At 46.1% G+C, this 14,667-nt stretch overlaps 1 protein-coding gene across 1 annotated transcript in view; it reads right to left on the bottom strand.

Annotated features, from left to right (window-relative positions):
• IMPA2 (inositol monophosphatase 2) overlaps nt 1-14,667 on the bottom strand; it is a 42,495-nt gene that overhangs the window by 4,306 nt on the left and 23,522 nt on the right. Inside the window, exons 4-5 of the mRNA XM_046025652.1 lie at nt 12,594-12,639; nt 10,562-10,670 (exon numbers count right to left, since the gene is read on the bottom strand). Coding sequence (XP_045881608.1) covers nt 10,562-10,670; nt 12,594-12,639 — 155 coding nt within the window. The remainder of the gene's footprint in view (nt 1-10,561; nt 10,671-12,593; nt 12,640-14,667) is intronic.

A 14,667-nucleotide genomic window follows, 5' to 3' on the forward strand; every position in this document is an offset into this window, starting at 1 on the left:
AGATAAATAAATACATAAATCTTAAAAAAAAAAAGGGCACAAAAAACGACATCAACAGAACCAGGGGCAGTAAGCGCTTAATAGGCAGTCACTGAAGCAACGAGCACTTTCCTTCAAGCACCAGCATTAAAGAAACCCTGGTCAGTCTTCTTGTATGGGTTGATTTGTTGAATTAGTAGAATTTTTAAATTTATGAGAGGAACGTTGGAGTTAAGTAGAATTTGGCTAGTGTAAGAATCTAATTAATCACTAGAGATAACACTATTTTGGTGGTGGGGGGGTGAATTCTGAATGATAAATGTTTTCATTAAAACATTCTTGAAAGAGAACCTACTGGAATTTGGGGAGTGACTGTTAAATGAGAAAGGATGAACCCTCCTGGAGGAGGCCGAGGAGGGAAACGGAAGTGAAGCAGCAGGGCACGCTGATCCCTGCTTCTGCTTTCCTCGTCTAACTCCAGATCCTCCACACACCAACACTGAATTTTTAAAAAACAGGTCATTCTGTTACTTGCTCGTTTGGTCACCAGTATATCAAGTCCATCCCTCTACACATTCCGTATGTGTGAGGACCCCATGCTGTCCCGCTCCATGGAAGCACCGCCCTTGGCTCCACCGCTCTCCACAGATAAACACTCTCAATTCCTGCTCTGATGAACGATGCTATCTCTTCTATACAGGTTTGTCCACTTACGTTGATAGACAGTGTTTTCAGGACAGGAGTGGAATTTGAGAGTATGCATATTTTAGATTTTGATTATTCTTTTTTCCCAAACGGTTCCCCTCCCCCAAGCTGTATCAGTAGGACCACTGTCGCCTCCCCAGTAAGGTATGGTTCCGTACTATTTTCAAGACCCTAACAGTATCCCTTACTCTGTGATATATGCTTCAGGAGTGATTTTTCTCAGAAAGCTAAGATCAGGAGAATAATCCCTACAGATAAGGCATTTCCTGGCTCCAGGATCTCAGTCACCCCAGGGGAGGATATTAAGGAAGACACTGACAATTTCCTTCCAGGAACTAGAAAGCCTAACAATTTTGATAGGGAGATAAACACCAATTTTAATCAGGTTCGGAAGACGTGACTACTGGGATATTATCTACACTTACTGTGATGATCATTTTGCAATATATATACATGCTGAATCATGATGCTGTACACCCAAAACTACAGACTGCTATACAGCAACTATACCTCATTAAAAAAAAATGTGACTACTGGTTTGGGCCAAGGCCTAGCCCAATCTGTCCTTATCAGAGGGCTGGGCTGGCTGCAGGGTGAGTGCAGAGGAAAGTCCCGGAGGGCCAGCCCAGACAAGCAGATCCCCCTACACACAGGGCCAGTGCAGGAAGGGCAGAGGGTTTCAGACTAAGTGACACAAGGCTATTTCACAAAGGGAAACTCAGCAAAGTGTGGAAACAGTAGCTCACATTTACCAAGCTCTTGGTCTCTCCAGACAGGCCAGCGCTAAGCACTTACTATTTACGCCTCCATTCCTCTATCTCTTTTCTCTGTTACATCTACGATACATTGATGACTCCATTCTTCTGTTACATTTATGATACATTTATGATTCCATTTCTCTTTTGTCTTCACTATTGCACTGCCCTTGTTTCACAGATGGCGGAACCAAGCCTACAGAAGTGCCTGCAGGGGGTCATGTGGCACTTAGGTGCTGAGACCCAGACTGAACCTCCAGCTTGTCCAGTGATTATGTGAAAGGAAGTGTTTCTTCCCACAGCTTGTAGATTTGTGAAGAAATATCTCTGTATCCAGTTCTTTCCTCTCCTTCTAGCGGCAATGCATCCATTCTTTATCTCTCTGGTTAGTATCTTTTTCCCAAATGCCATCAAGAACAAGGGAAAAGGAAGCCTGAGTGCTGCCACCTACGGACCAAATGCTTTCTTTGGTTTTATTTTGCTGTAGATAAAACAATATTTATCATCATCTTATGATTATTTCTAGCTACCCATAATCACTGATTTTTGCATTTTGTTATCCTTTATACTATATTTACCATAATATTTTAGCTCAATCAAATGCTAACGTATATATGTATTTCTTAAATACTTATTTTAAACAGAGAGCGAGTGAGCAGAGGGAGGGTCAGAGGGAAAGGGAAAGAATCCCAAGCAGGGGCGCCTGGGTGGCTCAGTGGGTTAAGCCGCTGCCTTCAGCTCAGGTCATGATCTCAGGGTCCTGGGACTGAGTCCCACATCGGGCTCTCTGCTTGGCGGAGAGCCTGCTTCCCTTCCTCTCTCTCTGCCTGCCTCTCTTGTGATTTCTCTCTGTCAAATAAATAAATAAAATCTTAAAAAAAAAAAAAAATCCCAAGCAGACCCTCCGCGGAGCACAGAGCTGACACGGGGCAATCCCAGAACCTTGAGACCATGACCTGAGATGAAATCAAGAGTCAGATGCTCGGGGCGCCTGGATGGCTCAGTAGGTTAAAGCCTCTGCCTTCGGCTCAGGTCATGATCTCAGGGTCCTGGGATCGAGCCCCGCATCAGGCTCTCTGCTCCGTGGGGAGCCTGCTTCCTCCTCTCTCTCTCTCTGCCTACTTGTGATCTCTCTGTCAAATAAATAAATAAAATCTTAAAAAAAAAAAAAGAGTCAGATGCTCAAACCACTGAGCCACCCGAGCATTCCCCTACAATGTATATATTTTTTAATTTAAAATATTCTCTGACATCATGGGTGTGTGTGTGTGTGTGTGTGTAGGGGATGGGGAGTTATTGCTTAATGGGTACATAGTTTCATTTGGAGAGATAAAAATTTTGGAAACAGATAGTGGTGATGGTTGGAAAACACTGTAAATGTAATGAATGCCACTAAATTACGCATTTTAAGTGACAAATTTTATGTTATATATATTTGCCGCACACACATACAAAATCCAAAAATTTTGAAGTAGGGCATCTCCGCATACTTTTTCAACAAACAGATTCTAGAATGAAAAAAAAATTATCCATCAATAGACTTCCAACAGTTTGAAAACCCTTGTTCTGGTTGAGCAAGGTTAAAACACCCCAAGTATCCAAGAGTAATGCTGTCTGAAGAGAAATTTTACAACTTAAAGGTAAGAGAAGATAAGGTAAGTGTCATCTGTAGACACTGAAACATGTACTCATGGAAAAGGAGTCAATCATGCTTTCACATCCGGGAAACATCCCCTATGGACACATATGGACTCTGCTGAACACACAGCCCCCATCTCCCTGACACCACTTACACTAGTGTATATTTTCACACACGTGTCCTAACTCTCAGTCTTCTTATAGACCATTAGCAGCCACTCATATGAAAACAAAATTTAATTCTCTTTAACTTAACAGCATGTTACAGGAAAAAAACATAAGCACTAGATAGATGGAAGGTTGGTGGTTTGGCAGGGGGCTGGGGGGAGAGAGAGTGTGGGGTAAAGGGGCTCAGTGGGCAGAGGGTTAGAACTTGAGGCCAAGTGAGTGTGCAGCATTGTGAATGCACTAATTACCGCGGAACGGCTCACTTTAAAATGGTTAATTTTAGGGACGCCTGTGTGGCTCAGTTGGTTAAGCGTCCGACTCTTGATTTTGGCTCAGGTTGTGATCACCGGGTCATGAGAGGGGGCCCTGCATTGGGCTCCATGCTGGGCATGGAGCCTGCTTTTGAGATTCTCTCTCTCCCTCTGCCTTCCCCTCTTCCCACACGCTCTGTCTAAAAATAAAATAAAATAAATGGTTAATTTTATGATATTCGACTTTCAGTTCAATATATTATTTTAAAATATTTAAAAACTTGTTCTTAATAAACAAGTAATTTGAGGGGGAAAAAAAGTATTGTTTAGAATTCTGGGGAAGAATTGAAAACCTCTGTAAAGGCCACACATAGTTTTTAACTTGTCCAAATCCCCTCTGATAAAAACAGAATAACAGCAAAAAAGCAAAACTGCAGACACCATCTACAAAAGAAACTATATCCACAAGGTATATCCAAACCCCAAAACACAGGTGGGTGGGGGAACCTCCAATAGCCACAAGACCACATGACATCAGGAGGAACAGAGACGCGCTGAGCATCCCCAGAACAGGAGAACCTTAAAATCACCAAAGCCACCCCCTGCAGACCAGTGCGGGCCAATGTGAGAAGCTCACACGGAGAGGGGCCACGCACACATGGTTCATGAGTCTGTGGCAGTGGGGTGCATGGTCAGGGCTGAAGGGAGGGAGCCACCAGCCCTACAGTATCTCAAAACTGACTTACAAGGACCTCTTAGGGGAAGGATCCAGCATGGGAGTAAATTTCAAATTCACTAAACAAGAATAAAAGGGGCTAAAGAGAAGAGATGATCCAGCTAACAGTTAAGGAGGGGAACAGAGCCAAAAAAAAAATATATATATATATGTAAGACTAAGTCCAAGTTTCTGAACATTTCAACAAAACAGAAGAGGCAACTCTAGAGCTAGAAAAAACTACCAAAAACCTGAACTCACCCCCAACCCCCACTCTCCATAAGCCCCTCCCAATTTCAGGAATACAGGTTTTAAGTAGAATAAGTAATTAAAAAGAATGATGGGTGAGTCCCACACACACGTACATGAAAAAGAAAAAAAAAAAAGAATAAGAAGAACAACACCTTTCTAGCCAATCAAGGATTGAAAGATTTGTCCACAAAACAGAAGTAGTTTTATATAATTAAAAAAAAATAAGGAATGCATCAAAAAACCAACTTAACTAGAAAGTGGAGGGGATAGAACTTAGGAAAAATTGGAAAAGAAATATTTCAGAAAAGAAGATTAAACTGAAGGAACAAAGAATAAATAAACAGAATAGATGGTGCTTTACAAGAAATGGAGGGCAAAAAAAACAAAAAAAAAAACAAAGGTGGAACTGGTAAAAAAGGATGAAAGCGCAAGAGACAAATAGAAAAGATAAGCAGGGAAGACCCAACATACTTATAGCAGAAGCCCCAGAAGACAAAAACAAAGCACGAGAATTGGGAAATGAACGAACACTAAAAACTGTAATTCGAGAAACCTCTTCTGAAAGAAAGAAAAAAGTCTTAAGATTGAATATCGAAATGGTATAGCATGACATCTTTAAAAAAGGAAATGGTGAGCCATGATGTGCCTAGGAAACTGAAAACAAATAACACCGAGATATACTGTATTAAAATTATACTCTATTAAAATTATTTAATAGAGATATACTCTATTAAATGAAAACAAAAGTCCTTTGGGCATTCAAGCAAAAAACTGAGGTTCCTTATAAGGGAAAGAAAATGAAACTGTCTTCAGACTTTTCAACGACAAGGTTATGCCAGAAGATGACAGAGACAACGTAAGACAGTCAATACACGAAAGCGTGAGCTACGGGTTTTACTAGCAGAATGGACCTCCAAGTATACAGGCCACCGAAAAACTGCTGTGGACACGTAAGAACACAGGCAAGGACTGTTATTATTACTCCCAGGAGGTCTTCCTGAGGGACCCACTGGAGCAGAAGTTCTCGGAGTGGGGTCCCTGAATCTGTGAAGTTAAACTAAGGTATTATTTGCCTTTTTCCCGGTATTAACACTTGCACAGAGTAGATAAAGCAAGGCAGAGCACCGCCTGTTCCTGCCATCAATGCAGACTTTTCTGCTACACTACTCACACTCAGTGGGAAAATGTATCAGTTTTAGTCCAGAATGAAGAAGGTGTGAACATTAGGAATGGCACTAGGTCTTGAAACTTAAGCATGTGTCTCTTCAGTATTGTGTGATGAGATGGGACGTACACATGGAGGGCTTAGACAAGCTATGGGTAGTCAGAACTAAGTATCTGGAAGACATTTTCTGGAAAATTAAAGAAGTGAGTCCATCACTTCAATTGCTAAGGTTGCCAATGATAAAATTCAAGCCTTTAAGTGCAAATTAGAATTTGGGAAGACTTGAACCTACTATCAAAAGCTTGACACCTTCCCCAAACTTACAGATTTCTCATAATAGTAGTGATACTAGGGGCGCCTGGGTGGCTCAGTCATGAAGCATCTGCGTTTGGCTCAGGTCATGGTCCCAGGGTCCTGGGATCGAAATGCGCATCCGGCTCCCCGCTCAGCGGGAAGCCTGCTTCTCCTTCTCCCACTCCCCCTGCTTGTGTTCCCTCTCTTGCTGTGTCTCTCTCTGTCAAATAAATAAATAAAAATCTTAAAAAAATAAAAGAGTGGTGATACTAATGAAGATGACTTTTAGTATTTTACAATGTAATAGGTCAACATTTAAAAGAGCCTGAAAATCTCAGTGAATGCTTATTTTCCAAATGACCAATGCATGATGTTCCACAGTCATCATGAGTAAAAGATCCATTCAAAGTAGGAGACTGCCCAGTGGATTTCATGGTCACAGAGTACAAAACATTCACTGATATGTCATTAGATTTCACACTGCAACTAAGCTTTAAGAAGCCACCACTTCTCGAGTTCGGGTGCGGCATCAAAGAAGAATATCCTCATTCATCTGAAAAGCCTGTTGAAGTATTTCTCACTTGACCCTTTTCCAACCACTTATTTGTGTGAGACCCGATCTTCTTCATACATTAAGATAATACATTACAACAGACTAAAGATAGAAGTAGATAAGAGAATTCAGTTGTCTTCTACTAAGCCAGACATTATAAAGGGATTTGGAGAAAATGTAGAACAAGGCCACTCATGAAAAACTATTCTGGAAAATATGGTTGTTTCTCATTAAAAAAAAAAAAATATATATATATATATATGTGTGTGTGTGTGTGTGTGTGTATGTATATATATATATATATTATTCACATTAACATGTAATGAGTTGTGTTTTTTTAGAAGTTTCTGTTTAAGTTTCAAATGCATAAATACCAATAGATACCTTACATAAACAAAAGCTCTTTTGGGGTCTTCAATAACTTTTCACTAGTATAAATGTGTTGGTCCTAGGATCAAAAAGTTTGAAAAATGCTGTACTAGCGAATGAGATGAGCTTCACACAACCAAAATGACGGGCCATACATCCACATAAAGGGCTGGTGGGGGGTATTAAGTCTAATTTATTTGTGGAACCAAGACCACACCCTGACAGTTCTAGAGTGAGAGGACCGCCCCTGTGGCTGGCTGCCCTGGCAACCACACCTGGGCAGCACAACCACCCAGAAGTGGAAAGGTAACGAGGAGAGCGTGTGACTAGTAGAATGAGCTAGCCAACTGCCTTGTCGTAACTGACAGCAAAAGCTTATTGGGCTTTAATCATATACTGGAGTATAAGAGGAAGGGGAAGAAGAGGTTACAAACTAACTTAAATGTTACTGAGAATAGGGACCCAACAGACAATAACCCAAAAAAGAGAGGACTAGGGATAGTACAGAAAAATTCTGTATAAAGGAAATCGTTGGAACAAAAACATAAGCCTTTCTAAATACCCAAAGCATACCAATTCAGAAAATAAAAGCAAAGAACAAAACAACGACAAACTCAGCTGCTTATTAAAAACACACACACACACACACACACACAGACACCCCTAAAATAAACAATGGAATCATAACCACTTCTTAGATGGTATTCCCTAGGGTAAAGGACAAGGACAGAAGTTAAACCTCTTCAAATATACTTTGTTTTAGAGATCTGACTTTGGAACAAGGTACCTTTTTGTATATTTACAAAATACAATCAGTTTTTAAAAACTAGTCTTCCTGATTTAAAAACAAAGTGAAACAAACACATCTAAGTGATTATCCTCCCTTGGAGGCCCAGGCAAAGGGAACAAAGTACTAAGTGTGACTCCAGAACCTGGGGGGCATCCGCTAAGGACAGAAAGAAGGACACAAGACCAAACAACATACAACATCCTTCCCACTGCTTTAGGTAATGGTCTGTGGTTAGTAGGCTAGTATTAGTATTCTGAATCTTCAACTCATAATGATTTTTATATTTAAAGACAACTTCCTAGCTCTGTCCAGTGAGAAGATCTAGCATGAAAGACTGACCCAGAAGCCACAAGGAGCCCTGAGAACTCAGGATGGGGCTCTGAAGGGCTGTTTCCCACAGGATGAGACAATTGGAAATCTGAACCCTGGTTATTTAATGACTTTAGGAACAACTAATCATTTTTAGAGGGGTGTGTCATTGGTATTGTGATTATGCATTTCAAAGAATTGTGTATGTTATAGAGAAGCATGCGTACTGCAGTGCTGACTAGAAAATGATTCTACATCTGGGATTTGTGTCAGGGACTTGCTGGGGGCGGTGGGAACTGGGTGGCGCTGTGGATGAAGCAGGGTTGGCCCCCAGAGTCGGCAATATTGGACCCATGGTGAGTCACATGGGTTTACGGTACTTTGTCTATGCACAAAGGTTTGAAATTCTGCATGGTGGGACGTGAAGAAAAAGGTTCTAATCAAATTCTGGCCTCAATCTCATCCTCTACCCCATCTTGCGTAGTTCTGTTTGCTTTTTACTTTGTGCATGGAAGCCTTCCAAGAGGGTGTAATAGGAGTAAGGAAAGGAGAGAGAAAGATCAGGGGTGGGTGTCCTGTTCCCTCCAGAAATGTGTCCTAACCTTAACCACGGGTGTTAATCATCTTGTGCAAAGACTGAGGTTTCCTCTTTGATAACGACTCTCACCTTTGGGTACCCCGCACCGGGACCTGACCGAGTGCTTTCCCCTGTCTAACTGCATTTATTCCTCCATTCCCATCATGTCACCCCACCCACCACATGAGGGCAGCTCACAGCCCTGGAGGGTGGCAGAATAGGGACTGAAACCAGGTCTGCGTGACACCTAACCACGGTGTTGCAGGGTCCACTCCATCATCTCCACAGAAACCTAGTCACCCCGTAAGTTCTAAATGACCAGCGCTGAAAACAGCACATCAGACTCTCTTTAGAGTTTTTTTTAAGAAAATGAGCTCCAGAACGTGGGTGGTTTTGAGAGAAGTGGGAACCCCAGTGGCGCTGCAGAAGGGGTTTAGGACAGGGTCTGCGCAGACCAGAGGGCCTACGACGGGCCGGAGGTAGAGGTGACCCAGAGGCCCTGCCCACACGGGTCTGAGAGCCGCACTGAGGATATGAAGTTGTCAAGCGCGACCAGGAAGCCCAGGGAGTGTGAATGGAGCCGAGTGTTCTCATCAAATGGAATATGGAGCAAAGTTCACGTAAATGTGTTTAATGACATGCTTCCTCACTACTGACTTACACAACATGCCCTGAGTGGTTACCTCTTGGCATGCGTATGTACAATTAGCACTACTTTTCGTGCAGCCAAACAAAACGTTTCTGGGAGGCGGAGACATGGGGCGAGGCTGGAGGCTGTTCTGGAATCTCTCTGGGACTCAGAGGCAGTAACTGGTGAGTGTGTCCTGCTGGTCCCACCTCGGTGCGAAGCCTCATGTGATCTTCCCCTTCCACTGAGCAGGCCCCTGAGTCCCAGGCGGAGCCTCCTTGGTATATCCCCACTGGGCCGGACACACAGGGCTCCTGTCCCCCCACCCACCCAGGGCTCCTCGATCGGCGGTGCTCTCACCGACCGCAGATCACAGGTGGAGAACTTCTTGTCCTCGCTGGCTGAGGAGCCGCTGGAGGGCAGGGACACACCTTCCTCCTCTCACTGCCTCTGAGGCCATCTAGGCACACGGGTGTCACCCAGGGAGGAGGACAAGGCAGAAAAGAGAAAGGAAGCATAAAGAAAGGGGGAGTGCTGACACCCCCAGACTGAAACCATGATGGGGGAGGGTACCTCAGGACGTCCTGCTGCGGAAATGTTTAAGAGAAAGTTAGCAGGAACTGTGCTTTCTACCTTTCCAGAACCGAATGTGGACACGAGGGAGCTTTCAAGTCTCTCCTAATCTAGCTGCTTCAAGGCCGAAGCTCCTCCTTTACTCCTGCCCCCGAAAGGACAGTCCCTGTCCCACGGGGTGAAAAAATATCCCTGACTTCATCAGTGTGAAAGCAAGGCCCAAACACCCTGCAAAACCTAAGCTGGCGTACTGTCAACAGTACGTAGTTATGTGCAGTTTAACTAACTATAGTCACGTCATAGAAGCTACTGACATCGCTGAGGTCCTGCTTTAGGAACAACATGGGCAGCGCTACAGGTGTGGTGTGTGGTGACATCACTTATTCACACTACTCAGTCCCATGGCTGCTCGTCTTCTCACGGAGACCAAAGCCCACGGCAGCCGGTCCACACCCAGGGAGCCACAGGCTACGCCGGGGTGACATCACCCGGTGACATGCGGATGATGGATATTAACCTGGATGCTCTGAGAGCCAGACCGTGCTTCCGACTTTGCCCTCGACCTTGGATTACTGGAGAGCCAGCCATACTGGGGTCTGGGTCCCTTTGAGCAAGAAAGCTGAAGGATTCGAGTGTAAAACAGGGTGAGACTACGTAAACTCCTGGCCACATCCACGAAAACATGAAGCCTGGCTGGCCTTCCAGGTGCTCAGGGATGCCATGTCCCTGAAGAAACTGAATGCTCAGCGGGACCTTTCCAGCACCGCCTTGATGCTGGCATTTCCCATTCACACTCCTCCCGCTCTGCAGGGAGCCCGGCCCAGCCGCAGGAAGCCCCACCTGTCTCCCTGGAGACCCGGAGCCGCTGGCCATTGCAGAAGGCGCCCTGGCCCCTCCGGCCCGTGTACAGCCGCTCCTCTGTGCAGTGGTAAATCACTCCAAATTCGAGCTGCGGGGTGCAGGGGCAGGACAGAAAACAAACACGCTTCACTCATTTGACCCAGAAAATCACAAAGCAGTTTAGAGGGGGACAATTCGAGGTATTACGACCCAGGTGATGGAAACTACCTCTCAAAGGGGAATTGGGAAAGAAATTAGCATCTCGGTCCAAAACTGGATATGCGGGCAAACGGTCTCTTCCAAAATAGCCTACTTAAAAATATACTAAAGCAAGGGCACCTGGGTGGCTTAGTGGGTTAAGCCTCTGCCTTCAGCTCAGGTCATGGTCCCAGGGTCCTGGGATCGAGCCCCACATCAGGCTCTCTGCTCAGCAGGGAGCCTGCTTCCCTTCCTCTCTCTCTCTGCCTGCTTCTCTGCCTACTTGTGATCTCTGTCTGTCAAATAAATAAATAAAATCTTAAAAAAATATATATGAAAATGAATACAGCTTTATTAAAAATTAACCTCGTAATCAAGCATTAGGAAATGAAAGTTACTGAAAAAGCTGAATTCTTCAGAAAGGCCTCTCTTTTGGGGGGTGGGGGACTAGAGGAGGCTACTTGTGACTAACGCCTCCCCATAAGAAACCCTCAAAGCTGCTGATATGTCAAAAATTAAGAATACTCTGTAAAGCCAAGGGGATCAGACTCAAGGACGGCCAAGGAGGAGAGGTGAGTCACCAAGGAGGGGCATGGTGCCAAACCGCAGCCACGCTACGTAAGGCAGGTGACAAATGCCTCCGACAGCAGCCTCCCAGGTGGAAACAGTAAAAAGAAGAGGTGAGCATGGGGGGAAAATGCTGCCTTGCACTCATAGGCTTTGTTTCTTTCTTCCTCCTCCGACTCGTCACTATTCAGGGTTAACAGGGGCGAGTGTGTGTGTGTGATCGGGGGCCTGGCCATGTCTTGCCTCCCTGGAAAATGAAGAGAGACCCAGGCCCAGTCTCTCGGGAGAGTCTCGGCTGGCCTGGGGTGAGCTCGACCACAGTGGAATGGACTCCCCGACAGGGCAGGAAAAGGGTTTATTTCTGGGGAGGATCACGCGGCCAGCTTTCCAGCAATCCTTAATTCTCTTCTCCTGCTTCCCACCACCCCAGCTTTAAGGGGGTTCCCAAATCAGGGTAGTCCTAGAACCATGTGGGCCTCTAGATCCTGTGCCCCTGGGGTGGGTCGGGTGGCCGGGAGACCTTTGCTAGCAGGAGGGAAGGGTGAAGAAGGTATAAACTTCCCTCGGTCTCCGTGCTAGGGAACCACTGCTAGCTAGCATCGAGGATGAAGGTGAAAACACGGAAACACTGAAAACAGTGCCAAGTAGAAGGTTGCTTTCGGAAAATACTGAACCCCCAGTCCTATTTAAATATAACTGCTGTGACCACACAGAAGTGAAGGCTTTCCTAAGCATTACCGCTTAAATTGATTAATGCTTGATGCAGATCTCATGATGCTGCTCAGCTCCAAGGGTGATGGGAACCCTGAAGCAGCCGGGTTCTCATGCTAACAGCTAGGGAAAGATGGAGAAGAATGACTGAAAGATGGGGATTAAAAATGTCCTCCCAAAATAGGAGTTTCTTCTGTGTGGGACTGGATCACATGCCCCAGGGGTCAGAGGGAAACTAATGTGGGGCATTTGCTCAGAACTTTCCCTTCCACGCTTCTCCAGCAGCACCCTAGAAAGACCACGGTGGAAACAAGGGCCCGCCACCATGGAGGTGGGCCAGCCATGGAGCCCCAAACCCACACACCCCAAAACCAGTTTTCCTTTGTTTACTATCTCGGATCTCAAAAAGAAACATGCAGGGGTTTACTAGTCATGACTAAGGCACGTGACAAAGATAGTGAAATGGAGTACGGGGATCCAGTCCAAAAAGGACGATGCTAAGCCAGGCCCAAGGGGTTCAGGACCACTGGCCTGGGGAAACCCCTCCACCACGCACCTCTTGGTCTACAGCAAATCCGATGCTTACTGCCACGGTGGGAAACCTGCAAAGAAAAACAGAACGGTTCACCCTCTGGAACATAAGTGGTCTCATGCAAACTCTCAGCAGCCTCTGTGCAACTCTGCTATGCGGCATTGTCATTGGAGGCACAGAAGGACCTTTCTACAGTGTGGGTGGGTTTGTTTTTTTAAAAAAATTACTTCCCACAACTTCACTAACTGCTTCCAAAACAAATAGTTTTGGTGCATAAGATAGCTGACCTTGAAAGAAAGCAGTATTCTGAAAGTCACGTCCAACTGCTGTAATTCAACAATGACCACCAAGTACCCAATGGAGAGGGATTTTAATGGTCATTTTTCTGGTTTTCAGAGACATAAGGGACAGTAGAGACCTCCAAAAAGGCCAGACCCATGTCCCTGGTGAGGTGAGGAGGGGTCCCCAGGAAGTGACATCACAGCCTCCTACCAGAGACTAGGTCTGGGTGACAATACCCCCCTGCCCATCTCCTGAGTGAGCTCAAAAGCAGCCAACAGCAGGCCTGGGCCAGAGCTATGCTATAGCTATAGGCGGGCTATGACATCGCAGATTGCCTGTGGTTTTATTTTGTGATTTTGTTGTTTCTGCTGCACCTCTTTGAAATAATCTCTTTTATGTGAAGATCAGCGGAGCTTACCAGCAGGTAGGAAGGAGAAACTGGGTACTACTAACCTACAGGAAAACTATGAAACCAGTCCTCCACAGAGGTGAGCCCAGACACAAGCCGCGGCAGCTGGCACGGTCATCTGGCGGTTGGCTCGCTAGGCAAACACACCACATGCCAGGCTCCACTTTAGGTACCTGGGAAAGCTCTCCCCCACCTGCTTCAGCCCTGACGCTGCTGGACACAAGAAGGAACGGACGGTCTCTGGGCTGCAGTGGCCAAAGGCTTCTGATGTCTCTAGGCCACTAAGATCACTCTGCTGCAGCCCCTGAAGGTGTTCTGGAACCGGGGCCACAAGAGGCCCTCTGGGGGCTGTGTGGGTGTCACCGCATGATGGGATGGGTGTCACCACATGACAAGCAGAGAGAACAGGAGGGGAGACCTGAGCCTCTACCCCAATTCCTGGGGGGGGGGGGGGGTGTTGTCTTCAGGCTTTAGTTTGCATTAGTCTGTTGGCGGTGCTGTGGTCACCAGATGGCACTGTTCCATTGCCCCGAAAAGGCAATGTGCGGGCACGACTGCCTACATTTTTTCTTTTTTTAAAGATTTTTTAATTTATTTATTCAACAGACAGAGATCACAGGTAGGCAGAGAGGCAGGCAGAGAGAGAGAGAGGGAAGCAGGCTCCCTGCTGAGCAGAGAGCCCGATGCGGGACTGGATCCCAGAACCCTGAGATCATGACCTGAGCCGAAGGCAGCGGCTTAACCCACTGAGCCACCCAGGCGCCCCGCCTACATTTTCAAGCTAACTAACCCATGTTAACAAAACCTACCCCATAGGTCAGGATGGCTTTACATACTGACACATAAACACACCATCTGAGGCCAAGCACAGAGGACAGCTCCAAGAAGCCCCCCTCTGTGCTGATACTTTTCACTTTTCAGAAGGAAACGGAGTATCTCCTAGTCACCGGGGGAGGGGGCTCTCAGGATGGGGTTCTGCAGTGCTGGTGTCAATGCATGCTGGGGAGAAATGCTGGCCTGGAAGGGACCGGGGAGGGGCCCGGAACCCGTGCCAACCAGCTCTCCAGGAGGCCCTGCATGTGTTCATGCCAGTGAACCAACCACCTGTGGAAACCAGGCCCCATCCAGTGCTCTTGTGTCCTTGGACAGCTCTGATGCCCATCCCACCAGTCGGAGCTTCTGGAGTCGAGGCCATGTCCTGATCACCTCCCTAAGCTTGCTTCCCCTCTCCCTGACGGCATCTCTGACCTCACTAAACCCTCCTGCTTTGTGGCTGTTATTTGCTCTGTCAGATTAGGCCTGGCCCACTGTCACGGGGTTCCTCATCCTGCCTCATGGCTGCAGGAGGCTTGCTGTGGAAAGCCAGCCCTCTGGCACTGCTGTCTACACCTGTGCCCCTGCAGCTGC

Source organism: Meles meles, chromosome 12 (genome assembly GCF_922984935.1).
Source record: "Meles meles chromosome 12, mMelMel3.1 paternal haplotype, whole genome shotgun sequence".
In the NCBI taxonomy this organism is placed as follows: domain Eukaryota; kingdom Metazoa; phylum Chordata; class Mammalia; order Carnivora; family Mustelidae; genus Meles; species Meles meles.